We start from the raw sequence: 15,751 nt of genomic DNA, 5'->3' as shown, positions 1-15,751 counted from the left end.
TGTTGTAGAGTTTAAGTTTCAATTGTGATAATGTGAATAATGTCTAATTTTAAGCATAAGCAAATACGTTATGTTTATATAAGTAAATGTGTGTAGAAAAGATCGAATAGGGTGATAAGTAATAAAAGAAGATGATAATGAAAGTAATCATAGTAATGAAAACAATATGTAAGTAGATAATGGTGAAAATGTGATTATAGTGACATATAGTCAAAGAGATGATAGATTATTCTATTTTCAATTTAGAAAAAAGTTTCTAAAAGTTCTCTAATTTTCTAAAAAGGGGGCTAGTTGATAGGGATAAATTCCCGATCTACGTAGCCCGGTATGATGTTACCGTTACCGGTCTAAACGTAGATATCGGTCTGTTTAAATCTGGGGTATGATGTTACCGTTACCGGTCTAAACGTAGATACCGGTCTGTTTAAATCTACCGGCCTACTGATATGTGCGGCCCTTGGTCGTTGCCCGGTCTGGCCGGTCAGGTGCGTTGTCCGACCCATTGGGGTTGGGGTGGGGCGCTAAACCCCCCGGTCTGGCCGGTCAGGTGCGTTGTCCAACCCATTGGGGTGGGGCGCTAAACCCCTGAAGCCGTGGCTAACTTTGGTAACTGGGCGGTCTGGCCGGTCAGGTGCGTTGTCCAACCCATTGGGGTGGGGCGCTAAACCCCTGAAGCCGTGGCTAACTTTGGTAACTGGGTATCCTGGCCCCTGCTTGGGAGTATTCACCTACGAAGACTTGACCCGTTCGGGGGCTTCCATCTGGCCTTCGCCTTCGCCTGTAGGGCCTTATTTCGGACCGGTGCATGCTTGACACGCGTATGCGCATGCCGCCGGCCTGGAACTTGTCCCCAAGGTCACCTATAAAAAGCGCATTTAATGCTAGCAGAAGGACTTTTGGCTGTTTCTACTATATAACAGTCAAGAAAACCTCTGACGAAAACCTCTGACACACTGTCACGTAGACCGGATTCTCTGTCTTGTATTATACCCGTTCTAAACATCAATAAAGAGTATTTCATTCGTATTCCAGTATATTACTCTATCATTTTGGCGTCGTTTGTGGGGATCGAATCCACGACCACGCATATTTGAGCACTCATACAAATAAGCTCGACGAACTAGAACATTGGTTAGAACACATAATTTTATAGGGAGTAAAGCTATTTTCTTTTCTAGAAAGAAAAACTTAGGTTCGTATCGCTTATATAAATTCATCTGCTCAACAAAGGTATATATAGTAGAATGATGGTCAAATAACATTCAAACCATTGCATTAACATTGATTTAAAATCAATTTTGAAACCTTCATAACAAACAATTTAATCTGAAAAATAATTCTAAAAATTAAAATTGAAATTAATTCCTTAGGATCATTCTTTCCAGAATTGTACTCCAAAAACTACAACCGAAAAATTTAAGTAAAATTTAACTTTACGATCGAAATCAAAAACGGATTTATTTATTGGTCAAACTCATTTTCACCAAAAAATTGACTTTTTGGTCAAATTGAGTTTTGACCGAAAAGTCATGCCCTCATTCACTGAAAAGTGGAATTACCTCTCGAAAATTTTTACAAAATAAGTCAAGCTTTTTAATCACATTTTGGATTTGATTTGCATCTCTCCCTTCTTACACGCTGTGAACAAAGAAGATTTGAATAATATATATGAAATTCAAAATTCCTGTTACATGTATATATATCAATATGGGGTGTGGGTACAAGCTCTGGATATATAGTTCTCTGATTCTTCAGTTGATGTCTTGAAGACTCCATTGAAGGGCCTCCGGGTTTCAAGTGGCTTGATCTTCAGAGAAGAACTTATATGCTTGTTCTTCTGAAGGGCCTCCGGAATTCAAATGGCTTAATCTTTAGGAGGTTTGGATCAATATGATAGGCATGATTTTCAAGGAGGAACTTTTACATTTAGGATCATGGGGCTTTTATTTTCATGATCATGATCTCTAATTCTCTAAATAAGCTTCAAAGCTATTTCTATGATTTTTCCTCGGAGAAATAAAAGGTCCTATTTATAGCTGTAGGATAAAGAGTTTTGATAGGTTCAAACTCTTTTGATATTATCTAATTTATAAATTAGATAATATCAATATTATCCAAATACATTCAAATATACTAATATTGATAAATAATCAAAATTTGTAAATTTTCAGTGTCAACACACGCAAAAGAGAGTCTTACGATTTTTTTTTTTGGTTAAATGCATTGTCTCTGTACGAATTCTGTGCGCGTTAATGCCCAATTTTAAATTTATTACATCACATATTTTTTATTCTTTTTTTCCGTTTTTTTCTCTCTTTCCCTACCCTCTACTAGTTGACACAAAAACTCAAAAAAATCACCACTATTGAGGATGCTCTAGTGGTCGTGCCACATCTCATTTTGGGAGTGCTTGGCCAGCAATGTTTGCAATCACTACATGGTGGATTTAGAATTTTGAGAAATAATGCGATATACACAAACGAGAGGTAGCCAATTACAAGGATATTAGATTAGATTGTGCTAAATGCAAGCAAGAATCAGAGAGCGTTTGAGAAGGGCAAGGGGACTGTATGCTAGGAATGATGATCTCAACAATATGAACTGGAAAACAAGAATGATCTCAAACTGAAATAAGAAGCACAATTTTCATTGACCAATTTAAATACTTTAATGGTGGCAGATTCTTGTTTTACAGTACAACAGTGGAACTTTGGTAACATGTACGACTCTACAAGTGCACAATGCCGGCGCTAAAAACATGGCCTTACTGCATTATTGCGCACACTCAAATCACTCCTTTATCATTCTTTCGAATCGCTCGGGGAGCTTTGAACTCCGGCGTCATCCTTCTTATCTTTGCCGCCGCTGGTGGTGGCGGCAGTCGTCGCGCTGTTCCCATTCCGGCAGGCGGAGCCGGCCAGCTCCTTCGACTCTGCAGCTGCAGGGGATGGAGTCATTTCTTCTTCAATCGGGAGCGTGCGCTTTGATCCTTCGAGTGCAACGCCAAGAAGTATGTTTTCCTCTAGCGTTGGCCTCGCCACTGCCTGAGATGGCGCTGGGGCGGGTCTTTCACCGTCTTGTTTTGCCTGTGGAACACCCGAAGGCGCATCTATCTTCTCGGGGCTCAATTCCGGGAAAGATTCCAATCCTGTTGAACTTACCAATGGCTCCCCGGGACCCACCTTGTCAACTTGCTGCCTCTCGTTTTTACTTTGAACTGAATCGGGAAAGCCAGTGTTTGGCGTTTTGCCATCCAATTCCGAGGTCGCTACTCCCGCTTCGGTGTCAGCACTAGACCCCGAAGAGCCGCGAGTATCTATTCTGTTGCCATCGAGAATTGGCGGGGAACCGTCAGCCTTGGAAGCCGTCTGCACCTCAGATTTCCCGTCTTTTTCTTGGTTAGGTCTTGGAGGCGTGGCCGCTTTGGGCTTATCCTCGCTGCTATTAATTTTATAAGAAGGCTCAATCAGGAGGAACGGGTGGTTAGCACGGTTAACAGTGATAACAGAATCAGCAAGCGGCACTTCATCCACATCGGCCTCCTTGTATATTTTCTGCACGGTGCGGATAGGCGTGGCAAGGCGAGCACGATGATGACTGATAACTCTAAGAAGATCCAGCAATACGACTTCCTGTTCAAAGGTTTGAAATGGTAATGAATTCCAAAAATAAATCTTACTAAATATTTGAACTCAAAAGTAATATTCGGGGCTCGTGAAGAAGTATAGCGAAGATCCATAACTGTGAACCTCACCACACTTCATAACCACTAAAAGTGCTATCATAGTTCGTTAGTCATCCATAATGCATAACACGCTCGCCCCTCGGGCCCGCCTTTTCTTTTATGGGCCTCCGCATTTTGGCCCAACCTCACAACCCTAGGCCCAAAATGCACCCCTCGGCCCATCTACACCAGACCCATCAATAATACATTCCAAATGATAAAGATATGATCATATCTAATGTTTCCATTATATGCTCACCATGTAAGTGCATGAACTATCTATGATCATATAATCATGTTATAGTGAACAACTCTCACCTTGACTCGAAGGTACTCTTCAAAATGTGAAGTCTTTACAAAGCAAGACACCATGATCTGTTATGAAAATGAAAATGTATTCAATGAAAGAATTAGGATCATTAACACCGGGATGCAATAATAATAAAATATCAAACGTGCAGAAGGTAATGAAAATTTTCCGTATATTTACACACATTTAGTGTGATGTAAAAACAAATCCCGTGCCCCACCAACACCAGTGTGCCGGTGGCATCAATGGCCATCATCGGTTTCTCTTACATAATAGAAAAACTAATCACTTTGTAAATAAAAGCACTTGTCCGCACATTAAAACAACTTACCAAAAGAGCCTGATTCTCTCGATCAATATTATCGAGGAAAACTCGTCTATGTAATCTTTGTTGTTCCACTTGAGGGTTTTTGGCTAAAACTTTCCGCATGTCAGCAACAATATTCTGTTCACGAAATAGTTACCGTTGTCAGAAATTGGGAAACAATTTCTCAAACACACACTGACATGTTTGGTAGAGAGGAATTGTAATTCCTTTCCCACTTAATTCCAAGAAATGGAAAATTCCAGAGTTTGGTTGGGAGGGATTGCAATTCTATGGAATTACAATTCCCACCTCACCCCCTAGGGATTGCAATTCCATAATACATGGGAAGAAAGTTCGGAGTGTGAGGACCAAATTGCACTCCCTACTAATCTTACATATTTCCCTAGGAATTGCAATTACACAAGCATTTTGATCTTTATACTACTTATATTCCCTTTCAATTTCCATATATACCAAACACTATAATTGAAATTCCCAGTAATTCTATTCCTGCCTACCAAACAATGGAATTTGAATTCCTACTTTATTTTCACCCTATTCCTTTCCCCCTTAATTCCCTCCTTGCAACCAAACGGCAAATATATATGTATTCATGACTGCAATTTACTCCTTACATTGATCTTATTCACATCCAGGTGACTGATAGCAAGGTGAGTCTTGATACGCCAATGAGTCTTCTGGGTAAGATTCCTAACCACGTTTACCGTGAATTTATGATTTGGAATATGAATTGCTTCACGATCATCACCTCTTATGACCGTTGGCGACCACCAGCCGACATGCTATGACAACAGAAACATCGATCATTAAACAACTTAACATTTTAACACAAGTTATAATCAACTGATTCTTAAAAACACCAAAAGTATCGTGCAGTCTTTCTAAATTAGGCTTCATACAAACCATAGGTACTAAGTGTCTACCAAAGCCACTATTGACTATAGATAGCTAGCAAGCCATAGTGGACGGTGTTTCCCATCCCAGTACATGATTTATAGCAGAAAGACAGCAGATTAGTAAAAGCATACCTCGACTGTACCAGATACTTCATAACCGTCTATCTTTGTTTGAATCCAATTATTCAGAACAAAAGGCCTTGTCGCATGGATCATTACGCTTGAAAGAAAATTTGTAAATATCTGGAAAAAAATAAGTATTGGAAATACACTTACGGAAGAAATTACACAGAGATCTAACATAAGAACGACGAAGTAGAATATGGTATGAGAGATGAAGAAACGGCAGTAAGAGATGCAAATTCATTACCTCACGACCAGCAAGAGTGAGCAATACAGTACCAAGACCCCCAGCAGTTAGCCACTTTTGCGTGGAAAATCCAAGCAGCTCCATGAACAATGACACAGCCGCAATCCATACAGCTGTATACACAGCTTTTCCTGCAAACTCAAATCCCATCTACAAAAGCAAGAATAACGTTGGAGGGTGAGAATTCTTTATACCGGAAACAGAAAATAATAGCAAAAATCCAGTAAAGAGGAGAAAACATGTTGCTCCAACAGTTTCTTGATACATTGCCAATGCAGGAAGAATATAATAAATACTAAATGATTTTTAAAAATATAAAAGGAAAGCACAAAAAAGAATCGAAAATCTTGGGATAACCCCAGAACACGCTTTCGTGGAAACTAGGTAACCTTTTGAGAGGGTATGGAAAGATAACTAGAAAACAAAGATAAGAATAGACGAATAGATTTGGTACCAACTAAAGGGGACTGTAGGGACAAATACTTAAAACGTTTCTTGACTGGTTTTGAAAGCTGCTTGAAAGTTTTTTCATTACCAAGATAATGTTCAACAGTCAACACAAGTATGAGAAAAAATTACATAAAGAAATGACACGTACATTTCTTGCATCACTTGAGTCTTTTGTCTCTCCAAAAAATTTGTGTGTTTGCTGAATCAAGCTGCCAAAACAATGTTTAAACATCACGAAGCACTTTTCTAACTAATCACCCAGAAAATAAGTTGTGGGAAAATCATTAGTCATCAAAAAATCACAACTAAAGAAGCCTGATAGGAAATTTCGGCAAATTTTCCATGACAAATTCGTGAAAAAGGTACCTTGATAAACAATAGGCAAAAGAGACTACTGTAGATAATGACTGTATAAAAGTTAAAAGCCTTTGCTTGACAGCTTGTGCTCGGACTGAAGGTAAAATTACTGGGTCTAGCGTCCTGCAGAATTTCCATATTAATTAGAACATCTTGAAAAGTACACAAATTGAATCCATATAGCCTTCAAGTGTACAGGAAAAGCAGAAATTTAAATTAAATTTTTAAAAATGCAATTATAACCTGCATATAAGTGTAGCTCCAGCCCATAGCAACAAAGGTTGAAGATAAGATGTCACAACATAATGTGTGTTACTGTTTTTCCAATTATTATCACTCTTCTGCACAAAATTTTCAGACAAATATAGTTATAAATCAAACAATATAAACAGGCTATAGCAAGAAAGGCCATTGAGGGAAGTATGTACATGAAGGAAAAGAATCCAGCCAAAACGTATGAGTGGGCTGAGACCCCAAGCAGCAAATGCAATTACGCCAACAGCTGGAGCCAACTTATGCACAAGGGGGCTTCCGTGCAGGGCATTAAATGAACTGTGAAATAACAGTCAAAACAGCATGACTTTCTGATATTGACAATGTGAAGTATGAGCATAACATAACTGTCTTAGACAAAAGACCATTATTAACAAAAATTGAATTTGAAACTTTGGCTTCTAAGGTCATTTAGAAAGAGAGCCAAGAACATGAATAAGTTTTTAAAGGCCAAAGCTATGATTCAGAAAAAAATCAAGTTGATGGTGTAGTTACTGAGAGAGAATGCCCCTCCAGTAATAAGTATATTTGTGACTTTTAACTAGCACATCAAAAGGAATCCTCTTAAGAACAAAATATGGGATAGGCTTTCACAAGAGGGAATCTTACATCAGATTGCTTTTGTAAGTTCAAGATAGGCAATGCAAGAGATACCTTGTCAATATCGAAGCGGCTGTTTTGAGAACAGAAACATCAAAGCCTCCAGTAGGCTTTAATATGGACTGGCAAAGGAAAATATTATGTCTACTATATACAGGACTGAGACATAAAGGCCGTACACAGTTCAGTAGGTGGACACTCCAAAAGTCCTGCCGCTGAAGATGCAATACAAAGGAGTATGAATTTGGCACAACAAAATACAGATATGTGAACACCAGTGTATATACTATATAATATAAAAATGAATATCACAATAGCTAATAAGAATAATTACAGTAAATGCTAGTTAAAGACAAAAGACTGAACAAGAAAGAAAGTTTAGCAGTGCTCTTAGTCTCTTACCAAACAGTAGGCTGAAGAACTTCAAAAATTTTACCATCAAACAAACATATGCATTCTCAATTAAGATGAACAATCAAAAGATTTAAGTCCAAAGCTAATAATTTATAGAACTGTTTGAAGACAAGGCTTGTAAAAGACAGGGAAAAAAGCCAAAATTAAAACAGTAACTAGATTTTCAAGCCAAAACTGAGAATTGTACCGAAAAATGTGATGAAAGAAACGAAGTAGATGAATGTATCTGGCTCTTATCAAACATGCCCTGAAAAGATAAATAACCAAATCTATTATCATGGCTACTGAATACTGAAGTACAAGTCATTCAGGCCATGGATTGGCAGAGCAGACCATGTACCTTAGATGGGCAATTGTAGCCATATTTCCCATGAATCCCCATTTCACGGGGCAACAGCAATGAGCTAGCAGCCGCCATTGTTGAAAACTAAGGAAGAAATTCCAGTAAAAAAACAATCTTTATGCACATAAGGGGAGAACCTTATATTCAAGACCTAGATTACCCAAAAATAGAAAAAGAGAAAAAAGGAAGCATAAATTAATGAACTTCACCAACACACCCAAGATTATTAAAATAATAAAAAATAATAATAATAAAAACACACGCACAAAGTATTATGCAGTACTCGGATCTCTCACATCAAAATTTGAAATTATCAATGCAGAAATCCGTTTTCTCCCAATCTCCAGACAACCTCAAAAACTCAAAGCCCTAACCCCCAAACAAAATTGAATCTTTACAAAATCCAAGCAAAATTGAAGCAGCAAAAACACAGAAATCGACAAAATAAAACCAGAATTGGGCAAAGTTTTCACCTAAAACACCTCGAAATGGAAAGATTTTTTCAGCAGTTTTCCGTTTGGGGAAACCGGAATAGTTTGATGTGGGGTTGGGAATAGGAAATCGCGGGTCGCCGCCGGAAGTGATCGGAAACTACGCTACAGTTGCGTGGTCAAGTGGATTACACCAACTGTTTTGGATAATTCCTCACAGGGTTCGATGTACGGTTAATTCTTACGTGTCACGATTGGATTCAGACAAGAGATTTATTAATATTAAAAAGAAAACGTGGCGAATTGAGACGTGTGCTTCTCGCCAACCTATCTTTTTCCTTTCAACCGAGGCGCTGCGGGCCAGGGGTTTCCAAACATCCTTTCAAAAAAAAAAAAAAACATTTTAAAATTTTTTTTAAAAAAATGATTGTTGAATTTTCGATTTGATTAATGATTTTAAGTTGTTGAATTTTTTATTTGATTAATGTTATTATTCGAATAGTTTGTTGCTCAATGACATTTCGGTGAATCTCCCAAATAATAATTTTATCATTTTTAATTTTAAAATTTTAAAATTGATCACTCAATAGTTAATTTGGCGAAAATTCCTAATGGTATTAATTCTTATTTGGTTTATGAATACTTGCACTTATTTATTGATAAATCACGCTTATTAGTATATTAATTCTTTTTTCTTTTTTGAGAAAATATTAATTCTTTTTTTAAAATGGTAGATGCTTGTAATTTGCTTAACGTTAAAGTTACACATTTGGTTTAGTGAACAATTTATGATTTTTGATAATGCAAATGAATTGAGAATCCATCTTGTATTATAAATCAAAATGACATCTAAATTATATGCATGTAATATGCCAGTTAACAAATTATGTGTCTATAAATAAATTAAAGACACATAATAATATTTACTTCAAATATACATAATATGTTAACTATAGGTGCATAATATGTTAATTACAAACACATAATATGCAATTAACATATTATGTGTATATAGTTAAAACATATTATTCGTCTGCAGTTAACAAATTTTATGCCTTCAATTTATTTACAGACACATAATTAATTAACTGAAGGCACATAATAAGTTAATGACACATAATTTGTAAGCCAAAGTCCACAATGCAAGAGGACCATGTTCCATGGTATAACAATTGCCTTTAACCCATTCATTTTCAAGATTAATCCCACTCTCATAACAGCAATTTCAACATACCAATATACCAATCTCAGCAAATGAGTTTTATCAATAGAAAGGAAATAAGGTTAAATTACTACTGGTACATAAGATTGGTAGTGTAATTTTTCATGCATTTTAGAAGCTAATGACAATATAAACTGACTCACAGATCAAAAGTTGTAGGAAATGTCTGTCATCCCTTTTCCCCTGTGCTGTTTTGTGGTCCTCTAATTGTAGATATAGGAAATCTTTCACCCCAAAGTTTAGCCACAGGTGCTTTCTTTACAGATCTGTATCTTATTGAATCTTGAGCTTTGCGATCCAGTAATCGAGTTGACTAGCGACGCATTCTGAACCAGTAGAGCCATAAGAACTGAACTTCTTAATCGAATTCTCGACTCCTAGAAACTCGTAGACTTCATTGTCAAACACTGGGCTAATGCTGTTCAACTCGTCGAGACTAAGATCTAGAAGTTGAGAATTTCTTGAAACACACAAAGCAACAGCCCTCCCGACTATGTCGTGTGATGTTCTGAACGGGATTCCCTGCAGAATTACAGAGTTCTGCCTGTTAATTGTCATTAAGTCGCAACTTTATAGAAGAAAGGGATCTCATGGACCACGGTTTTCATATGATGAAGAGAAATAAGGACTTCTTCCCCTAAGTAATACTGGATTCCCTAGTTTATAGCAGCTGATTATACAATGACGAATAAAAAATACTCCGTATCAAAATTCTCCATACAAATGCCCTGTGATTCTGTGAGAAACATCCAAAACGGTCCAAACATATAGCTTGAAAATTAACTGAAGAATGTTTAGTACCACTTGCCTTTTTCACAAGGTAATCTGCTAAGGTAGTGGCATCAAGATGACCAGCTGGTAAAGCCTTTTGTATTCGTTCCTGATTAAAAGTAATGTTCTGGGCAAACTCTGTTGACACTTCAAGCATTCCTGCTATGGTCTTCACGCTATCAAATACCGGTTCCTTATCCTCCTATTTTAGAAGGGCAGAAAGAGATTAATTTCTCATTGAAACACATGATAATTTAAATTGATTTGTTTGGTCTCTTGTTCTTTTGGGCTGTGGGAGATTATGAAAAGACAAATTTTTCGGTATGAAGTTAATTTCTAATCTAGAAAAACTTATATTACCTGTAAATCCCGGTTATATGCCTGTGGGAGTCCCTTGCACAAAACAAGAAGCGAGACCAGGTCACCTACAACTCTGGCAGACTTGCCGCGAACAAGTTCCATAGGATCGGGGTTCTTCTTCTGAGGCATAATACTGCTTCCAGTGGAAACTGCGTCACTAGGTGTGACAAAGCCAAATTCCTCTGAAGCCCACAATATCCATTCTTCACCAAGTCGAGAGAGATGAATGGCCGTGATGGAATTCGCTGACAGAAGTTCCATAACAAAATCACGGTCTGAAACAGCATCAATACTATTGCACAAAATGGTGCGAGCATCAGTGTAGATACTAGATCCTTAAATAATAAATATTGGAGTTCAATGCAATCTTTTAGTTAGATGTCAAAGAGTGAGCAAAGAGACACCAAAAGGGAGCATACTGTCAGATAACCAAAATTATTCCTTTTCCTATTGCATTTTTTTCGACAACCATTCCATTACCTTTAAAATATGCCTAAATTAATCACAAAAAAATAAAGGTACCTAGTTATCACTCAAAACGATTGCATGGCAAGTAAAAACTTCACGGAGAAATGCCCAAACTAAGAATGCATCAGAGTTCACTGTTGTCTAGGTGGAAAAGGAAAAATCTTTAGAAAGATAATGATATTGTTCTAAGAAGATACAGCTGGATACCTGTTCCTCATGGGTGCAGTGAATCCCAATGCATCAGAAGTCATAAATCGATCAATGGGAAGACCGGTACCAGCTAAAGCACATGCTCCTAGAGGACAGTAGTTCAGCCTCTCTCTACAATCTGCTAAGCGGCCAGCATCACGTTCAAGCTACAAGAAATCATTGCTTCATTGATTTAAAAATGAGTTGAAGAACTTTAGCAGCCAAGTCCATTAGAGAAACATAGATGATGACAATACACCAACAGTACAAAAAAGAAAGCAAAAATAATTGAAAGTAGTGAAAACGTGCAAATAGGCCAACCTCAAGTATTAAAGTCTTCATATATAAGGTGCATGTCAATCAAAAAAGGATAAAAATACTTTGTACACTGTATAAAAAATATAACTAGCAGTAAAGAATTGCTAATATAAGACTAAATATCCTCCTTCATAGAGGTAAATTTCAAATTTCTAAATTCAAGATATGTTAAATATGGCATGAGCAAATAAAAACGAAACTTGTATATGGAGTAATAAACATGAGAATTAGATAAAACTCAGCAGAAATTCTTTATTCTTCAGAAGCAACTGACTACTGTCAGTCTGTCACTACTAACCTATTAATAAATCTCATTTCATACCTGCTCAACATATGCTAAGAGAAGATGTTGCAGCAGAACTGGTTGTGCTCTTTGCAAATGGGTATATCCAGGAACGATCAGACCCTCATTTTTTATAGCAAGTTTAATCAAAGCAACCTGTATATATAGCAAGTTTAATCATGAGTGAGGTCCAATTCACAACATTAGATTAGGCATCTTCAGTCTCACACTAGGGTTATGCAAAATTCCAGCCTATTTGCTGACAAGATTACTTATTTCTCTGATATGAAATCCTATGAAAATTCTTTTCATATGGTCAGTAGGGGAAAAATCCCGAGAAAATCTTTAGAATAACTATAACCTAACACCAAAGTAGAAAAGCATATGACCTGAAGATTTTTGATACGTGAAATAATTCTGTCAATAGCATCACGGCACCATAAACGGAAGTCAGTTGCAACTTGATCATTTCGACTCCTAGCAGTATGAAGCTTCTTTGCAGATTCACCCACTAAATCAGTAAGAGCTGCTTCAATGTTCATGTGCACATCCTCTCTGTCAGTCCTCCACAAGAACTTGCCTGCTTCAATTTGCCTTTCTATCTCATCTAGACCTTGTAGAATTGTATCCCTGTCATTTTCGCTAATCAATCCCTACGATACACCAAAACAATAGTGCACATTTGAATACTACTCTTTCACATTTCACTTGTTAAGGAAATAGAAGTCATGAACTAAATTCGGTCCTCTTTATGTTTGTGCAAAATAGGGATTTGGAACCCACATTCTTACTGCGGATTTTTTTTCATCATTGGAACTGAAAGAAGAATATAAATGAATTTAATAGGAAATTTAAGGCCCAAACTTTGTTACTGAAAGTTTAAAAAAAAAAATATTGGATTGAACATATGAACAAGAACCACAGGAAATTTTAATTCCATATGAATTGAAACTTTCAAGTGGCACAAAATTCTTAGCAGGTCAGGATTTTCAAATTTTGCCACTAGTTTATGCGAAATCAAACTTGGAAGTTTTGAGAACACATGTTTCATTTTTTTTTTTTCATTAAGGTTAGTGGCACATTAAGCCTCCCAGGTTTTCATTTCTTTGAATTGTATTCCTCAAAAGCAAAGCTTAGACTGCATGAAGTTAGAAATCCTCTACTTTGATAAGATCATAAAATTGTAGATTTGTCCACTCCCACACCCAACCGAATCCCATGTTAAAACAATAATCAATCAATTAATTAATTAATTAATTAATTAAGGGAAAATTGCATTTTTTTGTCCTTCAGTTATACCAGTAGAACTTGATACATACTTAGTCCCAGAGCTCTCAAATAAGTTTGTACCACGGGTATAATTGAAGGACAACAAATGTGATTTTCCCATTAATAAATGAATAACCAGATTTTTTAATTTCCGTTTCTGAGCCTCACCACCACACCACTAAATTTCAGCTCACAGTTTAGTATTCCCCTCCTTTTCACATGTAATTTCATAGTTCCAATGAATAAATTGTTCTTACTGATCCCTAGCCAAAAGGAAAAGGTTTGCGGATTGAGAATTCCTGAGATAAATGTAACATATAGTAGAAAATTACTCCGTGATTAACAGTTCAACCAAAAAATACAAGCGAAACTTCGAAACTTTTAACTCAATAAACTAAAGTGTTAAAAAAATGAAATGATTGGGAAAATGCAATATACAGACCTGGACTGCAAGCATAGAGGCGTGGGCTCGGCTGCCCATGATATCATGCTTGTAGAGAGCTTTGTCGAAGGATATGGACTCGGTGAACTTCTCCACGGCGTCCGTCACGCTCTCCTCGAAGCGTCCCCCCCACAGCTTCGCTTCCTTCTCTTTTGCCATGGGAGGTGGCGGCGCGTTCACGTGCTGCGAGGCGTGCGCGAGAAACGGAAGGCGCGCAGCTCGGGCGAAGAAGGGTTTCGCCGTAAGGGCGTGCTTGTGTGGAGAGAGAATAGGGGAAAATGTCGAACAGGTTGAGCTCACTAACAATGACTCCATCGACGGCGCACTGAGCTGAAACAATCCAGACCGAAGAGAGTGCGATTGAGCGAGAATCTCATACTCTCTGTCACTGTATTTATGTTCGGGTTCATCTTCGGGTCGGGTCTATCCCATTTAGGTCCTCCTTTTTTCTTCTTCTTTTCTTTTTTTTTTCTTCTTCTTCTTCTTCTTCTTCTTTTTTTTTTTTTTTTTTTCTGTTTTTTTCCCCTCAATTTTACATGCTTTTTTTTTTTTAGGTTTTTTTTAGGGAGGGGGTGGGGGGAGTCGAATAAACCCCTAAATTTTACTTAAAAATTTAAGGATAAATCACTGATTTGGTCCCTCAATTATTATGAAACTGTCAATGTTACCCTTAACTCCGTATTCATCGATTTAATCCCTGAAAATAATTGTTTTGGTCACATAACTTCATCCGGCCATTTTTCGGCGAACACTCTGATTTAGGTAGGGTAAATTAGTCTTTTCCTTTCTTCAATCCTCCCTCCCTCTTCGTATAACACCAGGACAACAAAGTTGCCATTCCAATTGATGATTATGTGTTCGCGGCGATTCGTTACGCTTTTGTTTCTTCCGAATTTCTTCATCGTTGTCGGCGTGACGCAAATCTTCCCGACAATAGCAGGAATCTCCCCTTTTGGCCTCGACCAGTTTCGGAAACACAGCACCGGCGACTGAAGACCACACCACCTTGCCAAATTTTGCGCGGCGAGTTGCCTTTCACCGTCGTACACTGATCAAGATCAATAGGGACAGTCTTTAGAACCCTGGGAGAAGCAAAAACCTCCGTTCCCCACGACGGTCGGAGATTTATTGCTAATTACACTTTTTAAAATTTTAAAGGCATAATTGATTTTTCAAGTAAAATTTAGAGGCTTATTCGATCCATTAACTNTTAATTTAAATTTTTAGGTTTTTTTTTTTTTTTAATTTTTTTTTTTTTTTTTTTTTTTTTTTTTTTTTTTTTTTTTTTTTTTTTTTGGGTGTGTGACTTATATCTCTCAACTTTTATAGCCTATTTAGTGGTGCAAAATAATTGAAGCCAAATGAAATTTATATACACACGCACATATATATTACAAATATAAACCTAAAAAGAATAAAAATCAAAATATACAAGTATTTATAGGAATATTATGAAACATATAGTAAAATTTGACAGATGAAAAATTTGTTTCATTTATATATTTAGTAAGAAAAAGTTTGAAGATAGAGATAAAAGTTTATAGGAATCGAAAAATTATTAAAGGAGAAGTTGAGATGTAAATATATTATATATATGAAGATAGCAGCGAGTACGAAGTTGATGAAAAATAGAAAATGAGAAAGTATATATAACAAAATATTTGAAATTAAAAAAAAAAAAAGGCAGACCAAGCATCTTGGTATGTGACTATGTGTAACTGTGTATCTTGCAAAATATGCTACATATAAAGTTATAAACCGGGAAGAAAAAGTGATCGCCATTTGTACACATCAATCAGCTGTCAATGTTGGGGGGATTGAGCCAGAAAATTTTTGTTTGATTCAGTCGACGTAATTTTACATTCTCATAATCTCATCCTATTTTGGGTTGCTTGCGAACGCAGAAGAAGGAAACAATTACACGTTATTCGAC

At 36.9% G+C, this 15,751-nt stretch overlaps 2 protein-coding genes across 4 annotated transcripts; both read right to left on the bottom strand.

The window, feature by feature from the left end:
• Positions 1-2,620: 2,620 nt before the first annotated feature.
• LOC116027231 (mechanosensitive ion channel protein 3, chloroplastic-like) lies at positions 2,621-8,739 on the bottom strand. Of its 2 annotated transcripts, XM_031268726.1 has the most exons (14): positions 8,539-8,738; positions 8,063-8,216; positions 7,910-7,969; positions 7,363-7,523; positions 6,864-6,987; positions 6,679-6,776; positions 6,445-6,558; positions 6,227-6,287; positions 5,629-5,778; positions 5,391-5,501; positions 4,977-5,144; positions 4,366-4,479; positions 4,043-4,099; positions 2,621-3,632 (listed from the first exon to the last, which is right to left on the bottom strand). In XM_031268726.1, the coding sequence occupies exons 2-14, from the start codon at positions 8,138-8,140 to the stop codon at positions 2,802-2,804; spliced, it is 2,127 nt and encodes a 708-aa protein (XP_031124586.1). In that variant the 5' UTR covers positions 8,141-8,216; positions 8,539-8,738; the 3' UTR covers positions 2,621-2,801. The 2 variants fall into 2 exon arrangements, with proteins under 2 accessions (XP_031124586.1, XP_031124587.1); XM_031268727.1 differs by lacking the exon at positions 4,366-4,479 and having other exon boundaries at positions 8,539-8,739.
• Positions 8,740-9,657: 918 nt separating this feature from the next.
• LOC116027677 (argininosuccinate lyase, chloroplastic) lies at positions 9,658-14,196 on the bottom strand. Of its 2 annotated transcripts, none has more exons than XM_031269391.1 (7): positions 13,819-14,196; positions 12,497-12,760; positions 12,147-12,263; positions 11,525-11,673; positions 10,850-11,141; positions 10,527-10,691; positions 9,658-10,240 (listed from the first exon to the last, which is right to left on the bottom strand). In XM_031269391.1, the coding sequence occupies exons 1-7, from the start codon at positions 14,131-14,133 to the stop codon at positions 9,992-9,994; spliced, it is 1,551 nt and encodes a 516-aa protein (XP_031125251.1). In that variant the 5' UTR covers positions 14,134-14,196; the 3' UTR covers positions 9,658-9,991. The 2 variants fall into 2 exon arrangements, with proteins under 2 accessions (XP_031125251.1, XP_031125252.1); XM_031269392.1 differs by having other exon boundaries at positions 12,497-12,737; positions 13,819-14,016.
• Between the last annotated feature and the right edge of the window lie 1,555 nt (positions 14,197-15,751).

The sequence above is a fragment of the Ipomoea triloba genome, chromosome 8, assembly GCF_003576645.1.
Source record: "Ipomoea triloba cultivar NCNSP0323 chromosome 8, ASM357664v1".
NCBI lineage: Eukaryota > Viridiplantae > Streptophyta > Magnoliopsida > Solanales > Convolvulaceae > Ipomoea > Ipomoea triloba.
The sequence above is the reverse complement of the archived record's forward strand: the minus strand, read 5'-3'. Positions and strand labels throughout refer to the sequence as shown.